The 26,271-nt window shown below is 39.7% G+C and overlaps 2 protein-coding genes across 2 annotated transcripts; one reads left to right on the forward strand and one right to left on the reverse strand.

Annotated features, from left to right (window-relative positions):
- Positions 1–4,451: 4,451 nt before the first annotated feature.
- On the forward strand, positions 4,452–9,815 carry LOC108673542. Its single transcript, XM_018161389.2, has 8 exons — positions 4,452–4,611; positions 5,078–5,207; positions 5,795–5,877; positions 6,373–6,510; positions 6,838–6,850; positions 7,011–7,223; positions 7,810–8,001; positions 8,492–9,815. Exons 1-8 carry the CDS (start codon positions 4,499–4,501, stop codon positions 8,885–8,887), a joined length of 1,278 nt encoding a protein of 425 aa, XP_018016878.1. The 5' UTR covers positions 4,452–4,498; the 3' UTR covers positions 8,888–9,815.
- Positions 9,816–15,283: 5,468 nt separating this feature from the next.
- LOC108673544 (BRISC and BRCA1-A complex member 2) lies at positions 15,284–23,009 on the reverse strand. The gene is made up of 10 exons (XM_018161390.2): positions 22,730–23,009; positions 22,387–22,500; positions 21,928–22,091; positions 20,786–20,875; positions 19,789–19,878; positions 18,915–19,040; positions 17,756–17,968; positions 17,097–17,225; positions 16,599–16,667; positions 15,284–16,106 (listed from the first exon to the last, which is right to left on the reverse strand). The coding sequence occupies exons 1-10, from the start codon at positions 22,833–22,835 to the stop codon at positions 15,984–15,986; spliced, it is 1,224 nt and encodes a 407-aa protein (XP_018016879.1). The 5' UTR covers positions 22,836–23,009; the 3' UTR covers positions 15,284–15,983.
- Positions 23,010–26,271: the final 3,262 nt, after the last annotated feature.

Raw genomic sequence — 26,271 nt, forward strand, 5'->3', positions numbered from 1 at the left:
GCTGGGCAATTGTACGAAGCCCCGCTGTGCATTCCGGCACATGCAAATGTCCCTGAGTTCCCTGCTGCCATCATTTTCTTTCCTGTCTTGCAAATATTCGCAGCATTTTGGTTAAAGTGGGAACCAGGCTCTGTGTTTAGTTACATTGTTGTTCTAGAAGAATATTTTCTGAATTAATACATTACTACCTCAATTATGCAATATACTATGCTGAGTAAACAACTCTATAGATTTAATTATATGCATATCAAGTAAATTAATATCGGAATAACCTTTTAATACTGATACAAGTCTGATCGAGACTAGGGTTTCTTGCTCAACATTTGTCGACTCTTTTATAAGCAGAACATTGCCAGGAACTTGTATCCTGACGNCAGGATACATTACGACTGAAAAAAAAAATCCGCATCTCTGAATTTGAATATACACTTCTCAGTGATACTTCCTCATTAAATCATTTTAAAAGCTCCAGCGAGAATGGTGGCCATTGGAGGAATGCCCCCGAAAGCGGCGCTCGTGATCGCTGCCAAAGAACAAGACCGCCTTTAAGGAACTTAAGAGATCAAGCCCAGATGATTTTTCCAGGAGGATCGTCATCAGGAACATTGACGACATGCGACGAGAAAAAGCTCATAGAATAAAGGCTCGTGTCCTCAACTGATTAAGTATACAGGTTACCGTTCAGTTTCAGCTCGATTATATCTGTGTCGCTGTACGTACGTTTTTCTAAACAACGCTGGTCAGATGTTAACTACTATTCATACCAATATCATGTAATGCCGCTATCCGACTAATATGCCATTTAATTACATGCAATTCGGTGATACACCTTTAAACTATACCAAATATTTTTGACTAGAAATCTGATAAGCAATGGACGTCTTCGCGCGGAAAAGTAATTGACGTTTCCTTGTACTTCTCATCGATAATTTCGGGAATAAAATTCCAAATATTCTCAGCGGTAATGCGTTGAGACGACGATCAAGTCAAGCTATTACCGCTCCTCTACATTTATTTTCAACGTCGATGCTCAGTTGCGATAAGCGCTCCTTAACATATTTTTAATTCATTTCATTTGCATTTGTTAGGCTTTCCTACCATAATACAAGACTTTTATACCATGTCTTGCAACTTCCTGTTGCTCTCCAAGGAGTCTGGAGTAAAGAGTCACTCTCTTCCCACTTCTATAAGAGGTTCATACATATCAATCTTTCTTGGAAATCCGCATCAATAAATGTCAGACAAAGTTACCCGTGTCTTTGATTTAAACCTAACCAATAATTCATTTAACGCCTACCCCGACACATTGAGTTAAACATGTCTGCAGATTTACCTCAGAAGTGCCTTGATCACTCATAGAAAAGAATTAAATTTCTTCAGCTCAACTATTTTTGATCAATAATAAATCATATTATTTTTAACCTATTTAGATTAGAAACTGGAATAGGAGTAACGCAAATGTTGGAAACGTTATAGTGAGCAATGAAAGCCTCATTAAACGGACCAGCACTAAACGGCGTCTTGGTGGGGGTTTACATCCGTGTCTTTCTTGCCACGCAATTACTACTAAAAGGGACAAAAGTTCATTGCAGCCTAATTAATTAGCAGAAGTTGGGGGTAAAATAACTTCACCACGCGATTAGTGGCAGTTCCTGACGAAGGCGTCAGCAGTCATGAAGTGAACCTGGCAACCGCACGTCGCGGTCCTGACGAAGGCGTCAGCAGTCATGAAGTGAACCTGGCAACCGCACGTCGCGGTCCTGACGAAGGCGCAGAAGCTGCGCGTCCTCTGTCGCCGTCACTTGTCAAGCGGCAACTCTCCGTCGATTGTTCTGCTAATTTTCGAACACATTCTAGTTTGAAGATTGTTTTGCTGCTTCTCTTCAAATTTACTCAAGTTTGAAGATTAGCAACGGAATTCTGGAGATTTGATGTAGCAGGATTTGGAATAGCCAGATTCTCAAACTCCAGAGAATGTCTATACCAGGCAACGCCAGGTCAAGCTGCTACAAATAAAAAATCAAGATTTCAGCGACAAAGCACAATCAAGAAACGAGGACCCTGTATTAGCACAAGGCTTTGGTTACAGCAGGCATCCAGACGGCGACAAATGTGTTGGTCGTGAGCGCAGCAGGAGGACAACCGCTCGGTTAAACGGGTTGGACACAACCTCGTTCCCGACCATCTGGTGGTTGAGAACGATAGTGCCGCCTTGTTTCACTGGAGGAATAACAGCCGTCATAGGTATGGGGTACATTTTATTTCAACTGCAACATAACGAAATCAAGTAATCGGTCTTAACGCAGCGAAATTCAACTCAAATTGACCCAGATTTATCAACAAGCCATATTCTGGATATATACAACATACCAAAATTTAGCACCAATCTCAAAACTTATGATATCATTACATTGAGGGCATTTACTAATCTTATTCAGAGAAATCGACCAAACAGAACGTAAAAGAAATGTTGACACCAACTAAAGATATGAAATTCAGTCAACCAAATCCATCGCGAGACTTGAACAATTACTGAATTACTGATAAAGTAAATCTATACAACGATAAAAGAGTATTCTATAGTCAGAAAACCGTCAGCAGAGTTAGAAACGGCCAGTTAGCAAACCTGGGAATAACTGCAACACTGTTATCCCTATGAGCATGACTGCCACTCTCACAACACTGATGCCTGCCAGCCCCTCAAGAAGGCTTCAAGAAAAATGCCTGCTGATATTACAATAAAGTAGCATTCAAGCCCCAATGAGCAAAAGACACTCGCTCTCCATCTCCATCAAAATTTTTTTATTTTATGCAAAACGAAATCCGAGCTCACGCAACATTTTTGAAAAATTGTGTTGCTCGCTGAGATGTCTGTAACAACCACGATATCTATTTAAACTCCTATTTCCATGTACATGGCCTATCTTATTCAAATATGTTACGACTGCTGTGACTGAGCACCTGCGGTTGGTGTCATCTTGGCTTCGTTGTTCTATTTCAAATCCACGCCGTAACAAGCGACTGCCACCTTCGAGGGCACTGAACCAGGGTTGCACTGGGCACCTGCCCAGGGAGCTGCCCACCTACCCACCCGGGCTGGGCTTTTTAATTTAAAAAACCCGGGGTTTTTATAAAAAGAAACATAAAGTGAAAAGTGGGTTATAAATAAGAAAGTAAGATTGCATCAAATTGATTTCATGGTTTTACAGCTAAACTAATCAAAATATTGCAAAACTAAAAATAGTAGCCTAAACTTCAACATCTTTACTATCTATTATGTATAAAGCTAGTCAAAAAATCAAACATTTATTATCTCTAAAAAAATTGCTGGAAAAAAGTGTGAAAAGTGCTATTTTAGAAAAGTAACTCTGCTAAGGTCTAGAGCAAAAAAATATTTGCCATATTAAAAACTTTTACTTGCATAAAAGTTGCACCCAGGTGTCGGCTTGAAAAGACAATTGACGAAATTTCCAAAATTCCAAATCTCATTCCAAAAAGAATGGAAGCCATTTCCACATGACGGGGTAATAAGGGACACCCCCCGGGGTAATTAGGGACCTTAAAAATGCATTTACAGTAGAACCTCAGTTAGCAATATCTCCAGTTAACAAAAAAATTGATTAATAACAAAGTATTTTGATTACATTTACCTCGCTCAGCGAAAAGAAATTCACTTGTCAAAAAATTAGTGCATCATCGGTCGTCACAAAATTGTACATAGAATGCTATATATAGAATTGTGCACCGGGCATCATAGAATGAAGAGTAATTTCCTAAACTATGATTTATTTCTCCAAAACATATGATGGTTGTCACTAAAACATTATTTTCTGTTTCAGGTATGTTTTTCACAATCTTTTCTTATAGTAAATTCACTTAACACAATTAAAATGGTGTGAAATTACAAGCCATCATGTAAGCTTACAGATAAAGAAGAAATGCTATAAGGCTGCTGATATGAAGCTTGCAATGGACAAGGTAGTTGTGAATGCTCAATGGCATGTTCATGGATACGGTAATATCGCATCAATAATATGGTAATTAATGAATATGGTAATATCATATCAATAAAGGAAAAACAAGTAAAAATCACAAAAAATGGCATTTATTTTACATCTACATCATCCACAATGAAGGAGGAGGACTTCAAAGTACTGTTAGTAATGGATGAGTACACTCTGCATGCTTCAAACGTTTTTAAATTAACTTTTATTGCAAGTGTCCCGGATTACCCTGTTCCCAGGGGTAAATCGGGACGGTTTTATTTTGCGTTTGGCACCTTACAAATAGCATATGAAATTTTTTTTGAAGATGCCATTTGATAGCCCTCACAAAGAGCTATAAAATGATCCTAAACTTGTTTGTGAAATGTTTTACGGTAAGAAGTTATTAACAAAAAAACGCTCAAAACCATCCCTATTTTGTTATTTAATAAAAAGTAACTTTTTTTTTGACTGCAGATGTAAGATAAGATTTTGAAAGGGTTCTTGTGATAATAATGCCTGCAAGTTGCATTATATGTGAGGAGGTCTTCCTGCCCAACATTGAAGTGTCGGCCACACCGTGTGGTCACATCTTCCACACCACATGTGTTGCTCAGTGGTTTGAAAGGTATGCCAAGTAGTTTTGTAATGCTATGCATTCACATGTTTGCTATATATCAACTGTAGGAGATGATAGAATATGCACGGTTAGTCTCTCAGTCATGCTAAACCTGTTGTATATGAGTCTTGGAAAGTTATATTGACAGTCATGGATTTTATCTAAATATCGGTATGAACCCTCTGCTGTGCTGTTTCTAACCTAAGGCTTCACAAGTGATCATTCACGAATTTTTTAGTAATGGTAAATTAATCAGTGTTTTTTGGCTCAAATTAGGCTTATCACCAGAAAATTTCCCTTGTGGTTACTAATTTTTCAAATTTAATTTCCTTTAAATATTAGTCACAGTGACTTATAAAAATTAAAGACTTATTAAAATAATTAATTAATACTATGAGGTAAATTGTAATGTCTCTGTTATTGATGTCACTCATTGGGCATTGATAGGAGTGACATCATTCATTTCTCCTCACAGATCCAAAAGTTGTCCGAAATGTCGTTTCTCCGGCAAGATGAAGCTCCTACGTCTCCATTTTGATGAAAGCAACAGTGAGGATAATCAAGATGATGCTGACACTCTGAAATCTAAGCTGGATAATGCAGAGGTAAACAGGCAGTATATTATGCTAAAAGTTCCTCAAAATAAAGTATCTTTCATTAATATCATGAAGACTTGTGCATTTTATGACCACCGTACTGAACTTGCTAAGAAGCCTGAGATTTATCCCATTTTAGGACGTGTAAATCTCAAACGTATACCTACAACTATACCTACATTTCTTGGCGAACTTATGAGGGTATAAAAAAGGTCCATGCCTTTGCCTATCATTGAACAAGAGTTGATTCTAGCTGCTGATATTATGAATGTATTTGAAATTTCAATTATTGTATAGCCTATATTCTAAAAGGAAAAGAAGGAATGTGTATCAATACGGAGGACTCTAGCCCATGATTCCATCGGTAGACCTCTTGCCCACTGTAGTGTTTGGGATTCAATTGATTGACTTCTCCTGTTATTTTAAATGTCAACACTCACTGTCTGGCTTGCATTTCACATAAGGTTGTTTCAGCTTCCTACTGTCCCACAAATATTCAATTCTCATGTTTGGTTTTTGTCAAATTATTATAAAGTATCCCATATTTTATTGTGAAGCCTGCGTATGAAATGCATTTAATGCAATTTTGTTTACAGTTTCCAGTGAGCTTGAAGGAGAAGGAATTGGAGAAATTAAAAGAAGACGTTACAAAACAGAAAGAAATAAGTGATAAACTGAGGTGAGTTTCTCGAGGGCTAGAAATGTATGTCTCCTATAGAAATGTATGTCTCCTATAGAAATGTATGTCAATCTGAACTTGCAAAATAAATCAAAAAACTTTCCACGTAAAGAAAATTGCTTGCGTATGCCATTATCTCTTCAAAATCTATTAACATTAAAAACAAATCCCATGAACTTGTAATCCATTGATAACATAAATAAATCTATTTTTACTGACATGACTACTATAAAAACACTTTAAATTGGTCATATGTACGAGACCTATTTCTAGTTAACCCACTGGATGCCGCTCAAGTATTGTCTTATTGGTGCCCAGCACTACTTGCCGAAAAAAATATAATTTTCAAATAGTTGAACGTTGTGTTGAACTCTAGAACGCAACCAAGAAAGGCTGCGTTCAAGTGTTGAACGCAGCCTTTCGTTGGACGTTGTTGGATTGAACGTTTCAGGAGGAGAAGCATGGCTTGCAGCTGACATGTTCTTTATGTGGCAGGACGGAGGTGATTAAGCTGGAGAGGCAGCTGAGCTCCATGAAGGCGGAGCTGCAGGTGCTCAGAGACGCCCAGCAGCGCAGCGAGGACCTCAGGCTGGAGCGAGACACCGCCAGGGCCAAGCTCAGCAGCCTGCAGGAGTGAGTGCTCCATGTGCTGCTCCATGCCACTGCTGCATGTGCTGCTCCATGCCGCTGCTCCATGTGCTGCTCCATGCCACTGATGCATGTGCTGCTCCATGCTGCTGCTGCAGCATGTGCAGCTTGATATTAATTTATCCATCATGAGCCTAGCTTAATTAATTTGATGACTTCCTCTGACATAACCATCATTTTTAGGTATGAATTGTTTCCTAGACCTGCCAAGCGAGAGATTGTATTCCCTATAATTAATCTAGTTATACATACCAATGTCTGTGAGGCGCTGGATAATAATCGAAATAACACTAAGGTGTTATTTCGCTCCAGTTTCTGCATTAGTGTATATTGTACAGTTGTCTAACTTGGCATATAACACGGAGTCTTTTCACCTTCGTCCCTGAACATATCTGATATTGCAAGACGTGTTCTAATCTCTCCATGTTGCAGGACTTGAAATTGTCTGATATTGCAAGACGTGTTCTAATCTCTCCATGTTGCAGGGCGCATCAAAGTCATCGCGCGCTCGCCTCGAGTCCAGTGACAGTAGCACAGACTCGCTGGATCGTCTGCCCAGCCCAGACCCACCCATCCAGCCCCCTGCTGGCCTGTCTACCAACCAGCACGCAAGTGGACTGTCCAGTACAGACCAGAACCTAGGGTCTGCGAGCAGGCTGTCCAGCACCGACTTGCACCTCCAGCACTACGCCATGAATGTGAGCCTCTTGATTCCTTAATGGCCTCTTTTATGGCTAGTGTTACGTACCAGAGGCACCAGGATAACTCTGGCATATCGACTTCCTATCACATAAATTTGTAAATTATTGGCATCGGCATTCACGCTCACAGATCAGAAGAAGCTAAGGAGGCAGGTGGGAGAGGGCAGTTGGGAGGTGGGTGACAGCGAGCTAGGCCAAGATGGTAGCAGCCGACAGAGGCCCTCACTCAAACTGGCCATGGGGAGACGGGGCTTGGGCTGTGAAGACGGAAGGGATACGGATGATTGCTATGTGGTTTGGAGCACTCCACCCTAGACAGAGAGCTACAGTAGCCCGAAAGAGTGTGAACTTGTGCTGAGTATAGCAGGTTGTGAAGTCGGGCTTCCCCTGAGAGGGTAGAGCTGCTTCTCTACTTCTCTCAGGCAGAATGCAAGACATGTCACTCACGGGCAAAAACGGAACTGAAGAGTTTCTGCCGTGGGAGGGTGGAGGCAAAGATGTTGGGTTGGTGTGCAGGGCGCTGTCTAGTTACATGTAACGTTTTTTTGATTGGTTTACTCCCTCTCATATCCTGTGTGTGCAGGCGACGGTGGAGGGCGCTGGGTGCTCGCAGGTGAAGCCCGGCCCCCTGCAGCTGTCCCCCCGTCGGGCCGCTGGGTGCTCGCAGGTGAAGCCCGGCCCCCTGCAGCTGTCCCCCCGTCGGGCCGCTGGGTGCTCGCAGGTGAAGCCCGGCCCCTTGCAGCTGTCCCCCCGTCGGGTCGCTGGGTGCTCGAAGGTGAAGCCCGGCCTCCTGCAGCTGTCCCCCCCGTCGGGCCGCATATGTTATTTTTTTTTACAATTGAAGTTTAGCTTGTGTTTGTTCAGTCATACCCCAGTTAATATTTGATCAAGAGTTCTGATATCTAGCATGCTTTAGCTGTGGAGAAAACAGCACTTCTTTCAGCAATTTGCCAACTGTCATATCTTTTCCATCGCTGATTATATTTTTATATCAATAACTCTGTGCGTGACAAACAATGTTAGCTGAGATATTCAGAAAATTTTCTGAGAAAAAATGAAAAAGATCAAGTTTAGAAAGACCTGTTGAAATTATTTCTGTTTGCATGTATATTTTAAATTTTCAATCACTTTTTTCTGTGTCGATCATTGTATCATCATTAACATTATATCATTATTATATTCCTAATGCTTACTTTGCAGGAAATGAATCATAATGTCTTGTACCAATAACAATGTCTTATTTCTCAACACCTCGTATTTTTCAGAAAGAACACACAGATTACCTAAATCTGAAGGTTGAGAATCTAAATGGTCAAGTCGCGCACTTCAAGATCAAGCAGCACACCTCCCTCGAGAAGCTCATGAGTGCTTACTGTGCCAGGATATGGCTTCCTCAATCTACAATGCGATTCATATTTAATGGGAAACGTTTGTCAGATAATGACACACCAAACGGATTGAACATGGAAGATGGTGACACCATTTATGTGTATCAGTACATGAAGGGAGGGGGCATGGAGGCAACTGGAGGGCATGCTTGCGTCAGACCACAAAATGAGAATCTGTATGCCTCTGATATTTCCATCATAAATTCTATTTTGAACTCAGCAAAATCTTTGGATGAAATGAAGCTAAATTTTAACCCTGGTTTTGACCCTTAACCCTCCAGCACTCCTCACTCCCTGGGTCAAGTTGACAGCTTGATGACTGCTACTGACAGTTTGTCTTTGTTGTGGCAGACTCTTAGTTTAGAATCATATCCTGCCATATAACCTTGACACTCAGTGTTGGAGATAATGAAGTACTTTATCATTCCTCCAATACTGTTATTGCGTTCTTAAACATAAGGTGTTATGATTGACAAATAGTTTTTATTTTATATGCAAAGGATTTTGTTGTTCAAGCGACTAAGGTGATTTCAGGGCTGAATGAACAGCCTAATATGAATATATATATGAAACTTCTTTATTTTACGAGGTTTCAGAGCTTTCACACTGGTGAATTATTGGTATAAAAGTAAAGAGCAATTGCAGGTTAACGAATGTTAACCTGCAATCGCGATCGATGGTTCCTATACAAGGAATTGATGAATAACCCCGCGGTAGTCAGGATGAAGTAGTTCTTTATATTGCTACGAACAAATGAAGCGAAGCGCTGCGTTTTTTGTTATGGAAGTTCGATACTTTTACTTGGATAGAGTTCATTTACGTCAACTCTAAGCTAGGCTTCTTGCTTACTGATGAACCATAGTCTGCATCAGTGATATCAATTCAAAATGAGTAATATCCTCACCATTTGAAAAAAAGGACGCGACTAAATCTAAATTTAGTCGGCATGCTTGTCTCATGTTTTGTTCATCTCCCTTCATGGCTCATGTTCCTCCCAGGGGGAAGGCCTTCATGGCTCATGTTCCTCCCAGGGGGGAGGGGAGTGGGCATTTTTAACGCACTTTTCAGCTTCGGCCGTATCTGAACTAACATCACTATATGCAAAGGATTTTGATGTTCGCAACTATTCATGGGCAACTTTTGATGTTCTTTTTTTGATGTTCGCAACTATGTTTGAATCATGATTATTAAATGTTCTAATGCCAAACTGCTGCAACTTATTCGCCTAAATATGGTTAGCTCGTGACCACATTAGTCATCCAGGTCAAGAATTTTTAAGACGTGGGAACGCAGCAGCGCAATACGAGTCCCTTACAGTCGCGGTCCTGACGAAGGCGCAGAAGCTGCTGACGCTGCGCGTCCTGCAGACATCACCGCGTGTCCTCTGTCGCCGTCACCTTTCAAGCGGCAACTCTCCGTCACCTGTCAAGCGGCAACTCTCCGTCACCTGTCAAGTGGCAACTCTCCAATATTTCAATCTCTTCTCACTCCTTATTTTGTATACTTTCAGCAGATCTCCTTCAAGAAATTCTTCCAGTTTTTGTGTTTTGATGTACTCATCTCCTTTGAACTTGTTGGTAAAATATTCTTCATATGCATTAAAGAAGTCTTTTAGTGGTATTTTCCCATCAATCTTGAACACAGGAGGAGCAACTACCTCTCTCCTATCACGAGTTACTTTTCTTAGTGCCCTATGTGGCAGTGCAAGAAAGTCATCTGACTCACTTGTTGCATAATTTTCAGGTGATGATGGGGTTGATGATTCATCAGATGTGTCAATGGAGGATGAAACAATTATCTCTTCAATTTTAGTGTTAGCCTTCTTCTTTTTCTTGTCCTTCTTTGATGGTGCCTTCATGGGTAATTTCTTCATGGATTTTACAGCCTTGGCTGCCTCAGCTGATTTAGAGTCATTAGTGCCTTCATCGCTCATGATGATGTGTGTACATCGATGTTCAGATGGAACGTTAGTCCAGTATTTGTTTCGAGAAATGGCTTCAAGAACCTCATGCCATTCACAGTAAGTCCGGCAATGTTCCACAGCATTAATATCAGTTATTAAAAGTTCATTGCTCTGTCCAAGAAGTTTGGCAAGATGTTCAGCAGATTTTTGGTAATGTTTGTCTGGTTTTAAGACTAAACCACCATGCCAACGAGGAAATATGGTCCATCTCAATTCATCTAGTTGATGGAGCAGACCGGGGTCAATGCTTTTAAAGCAGCCATTGACAAAGTCAGCACGGACTTTTGGGTGAGCAAATTGACCCAACAATGATTGAAGTGAGATGATTTGGGCCATTTGGTTATCAGTTGATGGAACTTTTGAAGTTAAGGATGCTCCAGCACAGCCAATGTCCATATGCCCACCAGAGGGGCCACCAGCAGCATCTTCTTCCTGCCCATGCTCCCTACTATGCGAATTGAGATTTTGAGAGTGTGGCATAGTTGTATAGTGTGCTGTTTGTAGTTGATTTGCTATTTACTGTAAAGGTCGGAGATGACAATGTTGCCGGGTGGATGTCTCACGTTGTGGGTGAGGTAACCGTGTTACCTACTTTGAGTTTGATGTGGCAACAACAGACAACCCTTCTATCTAGTTTGATAAAGGCGAATGAAAGACTGGTGTCTTAATCCATGGTGGAATTCTAACATATAGTGCTCAAAGGTACTTGTGGGCGGAGTCATGTCATCTCTCATCTGTGAGTGGGCGGAGTCATGTCATCTCCCATCTGTGATTGGTTGAGAGGGTCATACTTTCTACACTGTGATTGGTCAATAGGATCATGATATCATCCTCTCAAGACTGTGATTGGCTGATAGGATCATGATCTCATGCTATCCAGGTTATGACTGGTTATGGGATCATGATGTCATGTTATCCAGGCTGTGATTGGCTAAGCAATGGCCGTTCCATTGGTCATTTAAAACCCCCTAGAATTTCACCTTGTCTTAATCTCTTAAATTGAAGTAAAAATTCGGTGACAATGTAATGAGTGAATAAGTTTAACTGCATTCAGGAGTTATGATTAGGGCTAGGGGAAGGGAGCATGGACAGGGTTACACATATTCCATCATTGATGAACTGAAAAATAAAGAGAACAAAAATCAATAACCTGTCCAACTAGATAATAATAATAAGCCTGAAGGGAACTTGAATGTTAAAACTGATGCAATGAATATTTAAAATAGATTCTTAATTGATAGCAAGCTGGTTGCGTGCAGCAAGCAAGAAAATGTGAAAAACAAAACAGGCAAACATTATACTATTTGGAGTGAAATCAGGAAACAATTGCAAAGATAAGCTAAAACTAGAACCAAGTAAAACCATTCAAGTAATTGGTAAAAGTTATGAAGTTTTCAAGATAAACACACAAAATCAAAGCATTCAAGAATAAATTGCAAGCAAATGACAGTTTAAATAAGAATTGCAATAAACATTGGATGATAAGTGAAGCACTAACAAAGTTAATTAATCAGATTCGCAGGTAGCAAAATTATGATTCACATCATTTCCCCACCATTTTTCATTCTTTTTCTGGTTTTTGCATACATTCTTATTGGTTCTTGTGCATGTGCTCCTGGCAGCCTCATTCATACATTCCTTAAGTTGTTCATTCATACCATTCACATAATCACATCATTTGTTCTCTCGACAACCCCCAACGTAGCACTAAGCCACGAACACGGCACACGGGCGTAGTCCCGCAGTCCGCACTCGGCAGTGTACCGAAAACACTATATTCGTGTATAGTCTCTCAGCCTGCAAAACTGTGGGAGACGCAACTAATCGCCCCGTGTATAAGCACCTATAGTGAATACAAAATTGAAGGTCAGAATTAGAGATCACTACATCTACCGTCCGTTGAAACGATCTGATCAAAAGGCCAGTCGAGCCAAGAAAAGTACAAGAATCGGCTACAGGCCTGTTCTTTAAATGCCGAAGATACTATACTATACTACATTGAGTGTCTTATTAAATTCTGAGCCCAGTTAAGGTGCTTGTACACGGAGATAGTGCAGACGGCTAGCAAATCTTGCAAATGTCGGTAGCTTGGTGACTATCCGGCAAGTTAAGCCTGTACACGAGGAGAGTATGAGATGCCGCTATATCTTCTCGTTCGCGCCCGCCAGTGTGTCGTTAGGCCAGGTGACGCGCCTCATCTTAACCAAGTAAGTGTGTCGTTAGAAGCCGTCGAGTGAAGATGGATAGTTCTTCTTCTTCTTTGCAGGGTGTCCACTTGGAGTGGACTTAAAGCCGCAGGTCTGCCAGATGGATGACCGTTGGGCCTGAGAGCTTATAGCTTGGGGAGATGGATAGTGGGATCACCTTCAACAACTCGAGCCTGTACGTCGTTTTTATACTCTTTATTCTAGCCCTTAAAAAAGCAACGTCGGGAACAACTAAACCATGACTAATAAGGTCTTCTTTCAGTTTCAAACTACTAGTTTCTCTCTTCATTTTGTTGGAGTAACCAACCATCATGGCGAACATTCCACAGTAATTCATATTTTTGGAATATCTCAAAGAACAATTGAAATCGTCAGGACTCCATTTTGTTGGGTTTTTCTTAGAAACATTATCGTTCAAACAAGCCATGATTCACTTGACGCAAGATGCTTCACAAGAGTGGCACATATCATTGACATATGCTCTCACCATGGCTGAATCAGCGCTGCTAGCCACAATCTCCAGCGAAGAAATGAACACATCGTTGTCGCTCTCGGCCGCGTCTCGGGCACTTACCGGCGCATGCCTCTGAAGTGGCTGAACCCCTTTATACGAGGCTAGTAGTGTGACCGGCGGATGAACTAGCGGCTAGTGCTATCCCTGTGTACAGGCACCTTAACGACTAATGGGTGCGCAGCCGTAGACCAGCCAATTAACTCTCAAATCAGCCCTGGAACGGAGTGGAGCCAACATCATCCTTCTAAATGCTATAGATATTGCCATCATGGTACCAAAGCAGCTGTACTCAAATAAATTTCATAGTGGAATTCCAGAAAGTGCTCGGTCATTTAGCCCAAGCACTCCCGCGATGCAACGCGATTTCTGATAGGACGATCCAGGTTCGTACGCTGTTTTTCAAAGCTCGCAATTCATTTCCCTCATCATTCTGCCATTTATTTTGCCACACCCTACGGATGCCTGCTCTGATTATGGGTAATAGTCGCTGCTTGGGACTTCTTCACTGAAGATCGCCATGTTTGACGTTGCCGCGCTGATTGCCGTCTCGTCCGCCCTCTCGTTCCCACGCACCCCCCCACATGGCGGCATGGCCCGGCTTCCAGCAAACGCGCACCGTAATTCCCGCCGTCGCCATCTCTGTCAGCCTCGCCAGGATGTCTATAATGATGGGGTGCTTGCTATTGTAAATTGTCAGAGCCTTTGGTACGCTTTTGGATTCGATGGATAGGGTGAAGTTATCATCTGGCAGGTCCTCCACGAGGGTCAGGGTGCTAAGCACTTCGAAGAGTTCTGCGGTGAAGATCGACGAGTTAGGACTGACTTTTCTTAATATCGATGCGGCAACGGAAACAGCCGCACATCCCACTGCGTCATCTGATTTGGAGCCATCTGTGTAGATCCCGCACGTTCCGTTATATATCCTTGGAACGTGCGCCGATCCCGCACGTTCCAAGGAGATATAGTTAAGGGACTGGGTTTTCAGCGCTTTTGGGTATGTTGTGGGTTTTTTAGGATAGTTCTGATTGGGGCAGAAAAAATCTACAAGGATTCGCCACCACGTGGGCGTCCCGTTAAGGTTTACAGGGACCCCTCGTATCTGCAGGTATCTGTGCTGCTTCCAATAGTGCTTCGTGGCCTTCAGAGGGTGGTAGGTTAGCTTGATTCTCGGTCATAACGCTGCGCCACCTTGGGGTTTGGGGGCAGTTGTTTGAGGCGGGTTATTAGTTGGTGCGTGAGTTGTGCTCTGCGTAGGTAAAGTGGCGGTTCACCGCTCTCTGCATATAAGCTGAGGACAGGTGATGTTCTGAAGGCTCCGGTGCATATTCGCATAGCAGCGTTATGGACGGAGTCCAATACAGCTAGGGTTGGAATACAGTTTATGGGGCTAGCAGATTCGGTCTACCTTGAAGGGACAGTTGAGGAGGCAGTTCGGGGGAGCGCGCGCGTTGAAAGTGTACAGCAGTCGTTTTTTTTTCGTTGGATAACGAGAACCCGTGCGTTGTGGTTCATTGGTCAACGCAGTTTATGGCAATTTGTATTTTGAGCGTAAGGGTTGATGGGTATCGGGATGATGCGTAGAGCATAAACTCGTCAACATAGAGTGACGATTGTACGTTCGGAGGTAAGGCGGTGGTGATATCATTAGTTGCCATCAGGAAGAGTGTGCAGCTTATCACGCTACCCTGCGGTACACCCTGGTTATGTGTCCGCAGGGGCAACAATGAAGACTGAAGAATTCCATGTTGCCAGGTGGTGTCCTATGCTTCACGCATATAGAAAATACGCATATTGTGCGTTTTTTTTCGGTATTGTTCGGGAGAATGTGGTTTTGCACTCTAACGAGTGCCTCAGTGGTGCCTCCAAGAAGTCGAAAACCGTATTGCACAGAAGAGATTGTATGTTGAGATTTTAAGTACAGATTCTAAATACAGCGCTAACCTAAAAATATCAGCGACATTATTGGGACTGATAGAATAAAATCATGAAAATAAACATCTTTTAATTAGGAGTTACAAACAAGCCAAAAAGGAACAAAAAGAAAAAAAAAATAAGATTAGCGACATTTTTCCTCTGGGTTCAACACTATTTTTTGATCTTATAGGTCTTGGCTACAATACCGTCCTGTAGTACGCTGATATGCATCAACGCCGATAAATGACGGAAAACCTTTCGTTTCACTCAAAATATTCATCTATAATTAATACCTCCGTCATGGACTGATTTATGTTTCTTTCATAAGTCAAAGAAATGCTAAACTTTTACCGCAATGCAAAAATATCCGATAAAGGAAACATCACAAAATTAAACTCATCATCCAATATACATACGAAAAATAGACAAACTAAGCAATATATCTGACTAGCTCAAGATAGTACAGACTAACGTCAAACGTGAAAGCCGTTCTGCAAAGTATGGAAGATCGGAAAGGAAACAGCGTCTCTAGCGCCGAGAACATTTCTAGAGCTGAAGCATGCTCCGTTACACGGCTCTGATGTGGCAGAACTCAGCTCTAGGATTGCTCTTGGTAGTATTTTGCTCAAGGACAACTTTGTAGTAGTTCTGAGCTCTAGAACAGCATCCTATAACAGTGCTCGTCCAAACTCTTAGACGGCACTCGGTGACAATGCTGCCCTCTAGTGCTGCGCTCTAGAAAAGCATGCTGAAGCAGTGTTCCCCCACACTCTAGGACGGTACTCGGTGACAGTGCTGTCTCCTGAAGGTGGGGGCGAAGGCGATAGAGGCACTCATGATCTGTCTCAGGAGCTCGTCAGGGTCCAATTCGCCAATGTGGTTCATGTTCGGCACCTGCGGCATCAATTATAAAACATTCACTGTTCAATCGTAATCAGAGCCAGAAGGATGAAAAGTCTAGAAGGGATAGCCAACAGATTTTGAAATCGAGCGTTTAGACATAACTGGGTATTTACTGTTAAAAACTAAACTTGGAAAAAGATGCTAACTCCATGAGGTCTCGTTTGAGGAGAATAGTGTCCAGGTTAACAGAATGAGTGAATGGGCTGGCTTCCTTAAACGGCTGAGCCACATGCCACACACGGCTCAAGCCACACGCCACACACGGCTCGAGCCTCACGCCACACACGGCTCGAGCCTCACGCCACACACGGCTTGAGCCACACGCCACACACGGCTTGAGCCTCACGCCACACACGGCTCGAGCCTCACGCCACACACGGCTAGAGCCACACGCCACACACGGCTAGAGGAGCCTCACGCCACACACGGCTCGAGCCTCACGCCACACACGGCTAGAGCCACACGCCACACGCCACTGCTCACCGGGGCCGACACAGGTTTATCGTTGTCATCTTGGCTGATTGAGCGCAGGTAGACTCGAGCTGAACATTTCTGAAAAAAAGAAATTAATATTATTTACTGTAGCTATTAGATTATTAAAGTAACAACTCCATACATTAAGAAAATATATAGAAAATTTTTATAAGACAGCGTAGTGTAGGGGAAATTTTTCTGTACCGAAAAGAATAAATTAGCTGAACCCAAGAGAAGGTAAATGCAAATCGATCAAGCCTGAGAATTTTAAAAAATATCGAGGTTTGATAAAATTATATAATTATCGGGAGACATAAAATCAAGCAAAACCGAATAGCATGACGATCAAAATGATAAGATAAATACAACGTGTATTGCTGGGTATGTTATTTGTGTGGTGAAGTGATGGCACGCGTTGATGTGTTGTAACCAGTTCACAACTAGTTCTTAGTTAGCAGCTAGTTACTATTAAGTAAGTCATTGGGCTGGCATCAGCATATACCATACCTGAGGGAAGCCGTGAGGGAAATGAATGTCAACAATGTAATGGAAGCCTTCCTCATCGAGCAGCAGCTGCACGTTCTTGAATCTGACACTGTCGTAGTGGGAGATGGCAGCGTCATACTTGCACAATAACTGCAACAAAACCATACATTCCTGATATGAAAAGCGTTCACATCACTCATGGAAATAACTACATAGAAATCCATACATTGCTGATATGAAAAGCGTTAACACCACACATGAAAAATAACCACACTGAATACAATGCATTACTGACATGGAAACAATCAAAATCATATAACATAAAACAAGCACAACAATTCTCCAGCAAAGCCACCACGGTCGAGGAGATACCGATTCAAAAGTGTTCCCTGATTTTTAGTTGCCTGAGTTAGGGAATGATAACCTGCACTGAAGCTTTAACTTCAAACGTTTAAGCAAACGGTAGTTCATGGATACATGGCAGACATCTAAGCCAAATGTTGCTACATTTGATTCATCTACACTCGTTTCATGTGCATTGGTATGAATAGAAATAATTGAAGGATTTTTAAATCCCTAAAGTACACAATGGAACTACAGGATTTTTAAATCCCTTAAGTACAATGAGCTTGTATTGATAGCACCGCTAGACAAGCCAAAGAAAATATGAGCACCCGGACCTCAGCGACGATTTGCTTGCGTATCTCATATGAATGCAGGACACGTTTGATGACGTCATTGATGAGCTGGATGACGGAGGAGGCATAGGCCACAAGACTTGTGCAGTTGGCAGGGATGGCTGGCAGGATGAGGACGTCTCCCGAGTCGTCAAACAGTAACGACTCCGCTCTGGCAGAGACCGAGAGAGATGGCTCGTATTGGTTCGATCCAGTCTGCAATATGGCAAATTATTCTACATTTTTGTCAGATCACAGAGAAAATTTTTGCAAAATCACCTATAAAGTGTTGCTTTTGTTCATACTACCATGCAATACAGCAAATATTATATTTTTACTAGCTGAATTATGTTCAATCTACACTAAGAATGATAAATTATGTTACTTTCTTTGCTAAGTTGAAGTTCAATTTATGGGAATATGGATACAACAAACTGCAAGCACCGTCAACTTGAAGACGAGTTGAGACACTGAAGTACATGTGTAAAAAATTGATGTAAGGTTTTCTCCACATTTCACTGAAGTACTGTTTGTACATAGACATTAGAATAGACATTCAAATTAGAGAAGAAATCGACAAACGGCCGTTAATTATCTAGCAAACGCTGTTCAAAACACATATGATCTCAAATTAGTAGTAAACAAATTTCAAGAACATACAACTTGGAGGTCAATTATGGTTCATAAATATATGGTGTTATTCCGGCGAAATTAGATTCTAATATTTTAGAGCAGGGTAAATCATTGTGATTATTTAATGATCTTATCAGAAAGCCGAGTAAGATCAGACATCCTTGACAATACTTACAACTTACTAAATAAACTTCCTAAATAAATAATGATCTAAAAAATAAATACACCAAAATCAAAATTCAAAACGTACTCTTTATTTCAAATGTATTTATTCATGAGCTTCATATTCTCGCAACTGTAATTCGTTCCAGTATTGAAAACAGATTAGTTACTTCAAAATTTGTTCCTATTGTTGAGCCTATCCTCCATTAAAGGTATAGAGATCAAATACATTTACTTGACTATTTATTCCAATTCTCTTAATCAAAATTCCCACAAAGTACGTATACCTACATATCTATTTGTATATTTATTCATATCTTAAGAATACCAATTATTTATAAGTATTAGAAGCATATTTAGTTCGTACATTGGAGGTGAGTTTGAGCACACATCGGGTGGCCCCGCAGTTCTCCGAGAAGAGCGGCGCTGGCAGGTCATTGAAGTCGATGGGCAGGCGGGCACACAATACGCTAACTCCCTCTACGCAGCTCACCTGCACGGCAGTGTTTGACGTTATGTATCTAGTATTGTATAGTATTATTCTATGTATTACAAACAGCATAAATCAAGTCTATGAGAAGGTGTGTACATAGAATGCATACACCGTACACGCAGCTTACCAGCACGGCATTGTTTTGCATTATGCCTCTAGTATTGTATAGTATTATTCCATGCATTGCAAACGTTCAAATCAAGTCTATGAGAAAGTGTGTGCATAGAACGCATACACAGATCTTACCTGCACGGCATAGGGCATTATACATGCCCCTATTATTTCATAGCGTTATTCCTTGCATGAAGAGCAGCAAAACCAAAGGTAAGTACCCTAAACGCTTATATTGTCCATGCAGCTCACCTGCATGCTTTTGTTTTGCATTATGCCTCTAGTTTTGTGTAGTATTATTCCAGACATTAAAAGCAGCACAAAGTACAGGTTCTTGTACATGAGGAAAGTAATATGCAATGGTTGTAGCAGCCAACATTACCCGCTTCTATCGCTGATACTGCCTTATGGAGGGCAAAATTGGGTTAAGATGACCCACACAAGCGCAAAACATGCGTTGCTTTTTGGAAATTCTCACTCATTTTGTCGAGTGTTTGTCTGAAAGGAGCTCCATGCAGAAGGGCTCTCAGAAAACGAAGTATCTCGAAGTGAACGCATTAAAAGGTAAGAAATAAAATGTGTTTTTCGAAACATAAAACACAATTTGAGCAAGATAACAAGATCCACAGAAGCTGACCTCAACATCGCTACTGTTGAGCTGCAATTCTTCCAGAAACTCCTTGTATTGCTCCTTCAGCAGCGGGTCATTGGCGTCCAGCAGAGAAAGCTGCAGGTCAAAAATTATTTTAATATAGTTTATAATGATCAGAGGCATGAGTGATTTGTATATGATTAATAATGGCCACCATACTACAAAATTATCACATGCCTTTGATTGACATAAATTCATCCAAATTGTGAGGTTATTTTTCTTGGATGACATCACTTGTGAGGTTATTTTTCTAAATATTCTGAACATTTCTGATATATTCAGTCACATGAGGTAATATGATGTCAAGAATCTAAGGTCATTTAGGGATTAATCCAAAACTCAAAGTGTATATAATGAGAATGAATTTTTTTATAATTAGACACAAGGATTTTTTACCAGGTATATACTTGGTAAAAAGTTTCAATTACAGATTAATATTAATTGACCAGCTAACATGTTGATTCTAGAGTGGCATGTATGTGTACCACGTGGCATGTGTATATGCATATTGACTATGTTAATGTGTATGTTGAAGAGATAATGAGAACCATTCCAAATTCCAATTATTTCAGCAGGTCCCAAACTGATGAGAAAAATACTATGGTACTGTGGATATCATCATTGATGAATTCCCTTAGGAGCATTGACTTTTGAATCAGTCAACATTGGAATCTGGTAGCTCTAAAGTGAACTAATTCCAGTACAAAAAAAAAAAGAGAGGAAAATCATGATATTGCCAACTGGCAGCAGATGATTGATGGAGAATAGGGGTTAGTTTATCAAAATAGGGTTACCCTAAATACACATTTTACTAATTCTGAGCCGTGCTTAAGCAGAAATTTTGTTTAATGTTCCAGTAAAATTTACTTCCAGGGTTCTGCTCTGATTAATTTTTATGTATACCGAGACTTGTATAAAAATCTTTCCTCAAAAAAATTTCAAAATCAGATTAGATTAAAATTAAAATTGAGAATAACTTTACCTGATACTGATGGTAGAGACCATGCAGCTCTGTGAGCAGTTGATGAACACATTCCTGGCGACCCTCCTGCCAACTCTTCAGACTCACCAACTGAGGTAGAAATAAAAATAAATTTTCATTAAATGTTACAATCAGCTGTAATATTCAAAACATCATTGTACACAATGACCACCGAGAGCCAACATTTGAATATATTAATGTGAGCAAAAAAATAATGAATCTATTGTGAGAATTTAAAAATCTTGTGAACGATATTTTATAGCCTTGCATATTTATATACATACTGTAGGTATATCATAGTGATATAAAAGTTTTCTAATATTAGAAAGAAACAAATAGTACCTACTAAAAAAAGGATTTAGTTAATCTTGGCTTTACACGTAACTCAATTTGACCAAGTTATCTAAATAGCTTTTTCTTTGTAATGAGCCCTTGTTGTTTGCAGTTCAAATTGATTAGAGTTGCACATGAGATTATGATTACGAAGTACCTATATTTAGGATTTAGCCCCTCATTAAAAACCTTTCTTTAGGAGAAATATTAAGACTTGCTGATCCTGCCATTGAGACCATTACGGTATTAAAAATATACAGAAACTTAACTAGAAGGAAATTCTTGATAACAGTGGCATCCATTTCAATAAAATCGGGCAGGTACCGGTATGTATCTATATCATTTGATTCTGTAGCACAGTAAATTCCTACAACAAATTATGACTAATAAAAACAAAGCATGACCAAATTACTCCAAAATATTTTTCAATACAACATTAATTCAATATGTATATAATTTTCAGACCTCAGTCTTCATATCATGAGGATACTTCTTTGATCAGCCTCTTTAAGTTTGATATATATATATATACTAAAATGAGTGACCAAACTCAACAATTATCATTATCATAACTGACATTCACACAAGCAACATTAAAAATGCCTCAAGATATTTGTGAACAATACGCATGCTTGGGATGGTCAAGCTGGCATGGGGTGTTGAGTGGTTAAGATCACCAAGATTGGAGCAGCTGGTTGAGGTTAAAAAACTGAAACTAGCTATGAAAACTCTAGTCAACATGGGCAGTGAGGACAGGTGATTTATAATTAGCAACACCACTAAATTAAGTAATATATCATACAGCATACATGATCCTCCATCAATTCCAGAGTGATAGCGTCCATGAAGTTGTTGTCGTCACACAAGATATCAGGGGGCATCCAGGGCTGTCGTGTTGAGAAGAGTAAACGCACCGGGAAAGGACGACCCACATAGAAAAGGCAAAATTTAATATCGGAGATGTTTTCATTGCCTGCAAATAAGAAGAAATAATTAGCAACATTTTAGCAGGAGTTGGAAAAAAATTGTCTTTGTCCCATCCAAAGAAAAGGCTTTCATTTCATGGCAGCCACTTATCCCTGATAGATATATAGTACGGTACCTATAAATATTCAATAAAAATTCTGTGGCCATTGGAATCAGGTTAGACACCAGGGAATATATATCTTCACTGTTAAGAATACATTTTCAATCTGAGTAGACCAAAAAAATAATTTTTATCAAGCATGATTTAAAAAGCTACAAAAATATTTACATAACAAACTCACTTTGACCATGCAAACCAACAGCAGTTAAAGCTTGCATAGAAGCATTGCAAAGCTCCTTGTCCAAAGAATGTTCTCCATTGACGTCATGGGTAGATGCATAACCACAGTACAGTCCTGTAATTTAATTTATTCATTTATTACAACAAAACATTTAAGAACCAAATTTTTTTAACTCAGGAATCACTTGATAAGAGTATAATATATAGGTATACAACCAACAATTAGCAAACATTTTCATTCTCCATAAATTTGGGGGGGTTAATTAAATTGGATAAACACATATAACTAAACAAAATCAACAATAAAAAATTTTCAGGCACAACTAGAAAAAAAAATCACTTACCTGGTAGCTGATTATGAATCATGAACATGCACTGATGATGATATTTTTCTTCTGATTTGGAAGAAAGGGACTTTATTGAAATTGGAGCTGTTGAAGGCATTCTCATGGCCAAGAAATTCTCAAATTTGTCAAATTAGCTGCACTGTTTCTCTGTTTTGGAAGGACTACGAGATTCTAATACTCAGCCATACATGAAGCAACTTCCAATTACTTTTTAATTATATTCCCAATATTTGTTCTCATAAACTGGAGGGAGGAGAATTGTTACATTTCAATTATTAATTTTAGCATTCTGATTAGGAGAGATCTACTGATTACCAGTGACAATGAGTGATATATATGTGTATGTATTTGTATGAAGCAAATGAGTCATCAAAGAAGTTCAAATATAATAATAAGTGTTTAAAAATTACTTTTTAAAGACAATACTTCTAAAGAATTCAGTGTCTGTGATGTTACATATGTAAAATGAATTTCTAATTTTATCCTCAAATATTAAAAAAAGTCAGTTTTAAATTTTATTTTAAAATAAACACATTAAATTTTTTGAAATTATTTATTCTGTCAAATGAATCGTGCATTGTCTCCAAATTAACGCAAGTGTGCAAAATTTCAGATTGATTGGGCAGGTAAAATTAAACGGGGTAAAAAGGGACGGTTTTGAGCGTTTTTTGTTAATAACTTCTCACCATGAAACATTTCACAGACAAGTTTAAGCTTGTTATATAGCTCTTTGCCAGGGCAATTGAATGGATCTTCAAAAAAATTCTATATGCTATTTGTAAGGTGCTAGGTGCAATATAAAAGGTTCCAGAATTTATCTGGGAATGGTAAAAAAGGACACTTGAAATAGAACTCAGTTTTAAACATTTGAAGCGTGCAGAATGTACTCACCTATTACCAGCCGTACTCCCAAATCCTCCTAACGACAAAGAGCTCAACAAGCTTCTTTAGGGAGTGACCACTGACCATTGCATTGAGTGACCTGGATGTTAGAAGTTCTGCCTAACATCCAGGCTGTTCTGCTCCCCAAGAAGATTTTATTCAAATTTAAATTTAGAGTTTTGCTTAAATTTAAAATTTAAACAAAAATCTTTGTGATAAACCCATATTTATCTTAAATGTAGCCTTTGCTAATAGAGAATCTGCTGTAAATGTGTTTTAGGGGTTGTCCCTAATTACCCCAGGGGAGGCGTCCCTTTACACCCCATCACGCGGAAATGGCTGCCATTTTTTTTTTTTTGGAATGAGATAGGCAAATTCCATCAACTACGTTTTGAAGCCGACACCTGTGTGCAACTTTTATGTAAGTAAAATTTTTTAATACGGCGAATATTTTTTTTGCTCTAGACCTTAGCAGAGGTACTTTTTCCAAAATCGCACTTTTCACACTTTTTTCAGCGATTTTTCAGAGATAGTAAATGTTTGATTTCTTGACTAGCTTTATACATAATAGATAGTAAGAAGGTTGAAGTTTACACCACTATTTTTAGTTTTGCAATAATTTATTAGTTTAGCTGCTACAATATTTCTACAAAATGTGGGATGCGCATCCCAATTTACCCCACCTGTCCCTTTTTACTACGTTTTTCTTAGCTCGCTTTCGTGTCTGTCTGTCTGTGATGATCAAATCTTGCAATCGATATTTCACCAACTTTCCCACTAGCTAGCGTTTTGAAACTTTTAGGGAAGCTCAGCTCCCGATAACAATACAGTTATCAATAATTTGTTGCACGTTTCCAGGCGTATATACTATATATAGTTTATATATAGTAAGACGTGCGGCCGCTCACGTTATAGACGAGCATTCGCTGACGTTGCGTATCATCGATACGTACGTCAAGTTAAGTAAATTGGCTCGCAACAACGTTTTTCATGTGTAACAACGGACTAAAAAGTAGAAAATAAAATACATAAAAATAACTTTTTTAAAAAACTACGTTTTTTTCTTGTGGACTAGAAAGTAGAATATAAATTATGGCCCGCCAACAGACACGAAAGCGAGCTAAGAAAAACGTAGTAATAAAAAAGAGAACCAAAAGGTTGTCTCAAGCACTTAAGATCTTACATATACATAGGGTAAACGAGGTATATTCCGACATCGTGGGTAATTCCGTCACCTCTCTAGTTTTTCCTTTATATTAAGCTTTGTTTTAGTTCCATGCGTTCGTTGATGGTTGAAATGGACAAATGGTGACGTCATACATTTGCGTGTCAAACTACTGTCGAAGCACTAGGTCTTGGCCATCTAGCGGGAAAATATTGAGATCCAAAGAGAGACAATGCACGCTACCCATTGAGATCATCGAAAAATGTGTCAAATTTGACAGTTGACCTTGCTTTACCAAATAGTGAATAACTTTGTATAGGAAGAATATTATGGTTTGAGACTTTTAAATACATCTGTGAATATATTAGGAATCTATAAGTATACCTGTATTTGCTGATTTCAAGTGGTAAATAAATTAATAGATGATTAAGTTGAGAAATGGACTTGGATATATGAAAACTAATTCCGTCACAACTTGAATTGGACACACACAGATAGTTCCAAACTTCCAAGCTGTGTACAAAAATTAAAATTTGCTTAACTAAAAGCTTAATAGTTGTTAATTAAAAGCGTAATTAAGTAGTGTTCAATATTCATTAGTGTTCTAATTCAAAGCCGTGTTGTATTCCAATACAGCTCACACAGCAAACGGAATTCAAACACGTGGATGACGGCATTATGTATCAGTAGAATTTGAAGCGCAGACGGAATACGCCTCACCACTTGCCCAATATAGCCACACACAGTGACAGAATATAGGGATTTGGTAGGTTTGCATTCTAAAGGCTTTTAAATAAATATGGCAACATTTTGTGACATTTCGTCATTGCTGACGCATAGTGCAGTGCTTTGAGAGTCACATAAAGCAAACAGAACTTGAGTAATGCATATGGTTATTTTTTATAGTTTTTCATTTCTCAATGCGTCCTTAATGTGATGGAATATACCGCGTTTACCCTAATCATTAAAATTGCCTCTGTATATTTAAATAGGTATGGGTAACTCAAAAGTATTTGGCAATTGGCACTAGGTAGGGTAAACGCGGTATATTCCGACACATTAAGGACGCATCGAGAAATGAAAAACTATAAAAAAAACCGTATGCGTTACGTAAGTTCTGTTGCCTTCACATGACTCTCAAAACACTTCACTACGCGTCAGCAACGATGAAACGTCACAAAATGCTGCCACATTTATTAAAAAGCCTTTAGAATGGAAACCTACCAAATCCCTATATTCTGTCACTTTGTGTGGCAACATCCGACACGTGGTGAGTCGTATTGCGTCAGCGCTTCAAATTTAACTGATACGTATTGCCGACATCCACGTGTTCGAATTCAGTTTGCTGTGTGAGCTGTATTAGGATACAACACGGCTTTGAATTAGAACTCTAAAGAATATTGAACACTACTTAATTACGTTTTAATTAACAGCTATTAGGCTTTTAATTAAGCAAATTTCAATTTTTGTACAAAGCTTTGAATGATCTGTG

The sequence above is a fragment of the Hyalella azteca genome, unplaced genomic scaffold, assembly GCF_000764305.2.
Source record: "Hyalella azteca isolate HAZT.00-mixed unplaced genomic scaffold, Hazt_2.0.2 contig5473, whole genome shotgun sequence".
In the NCBI taxonomy this organism is placed as follows: domain Eukaryota; kingdom Metazoa; phylum Arthropoda; class Malacostraca; order Amphipoda; family Hyalellidae; genus Hyalella; species Hyalella azteca.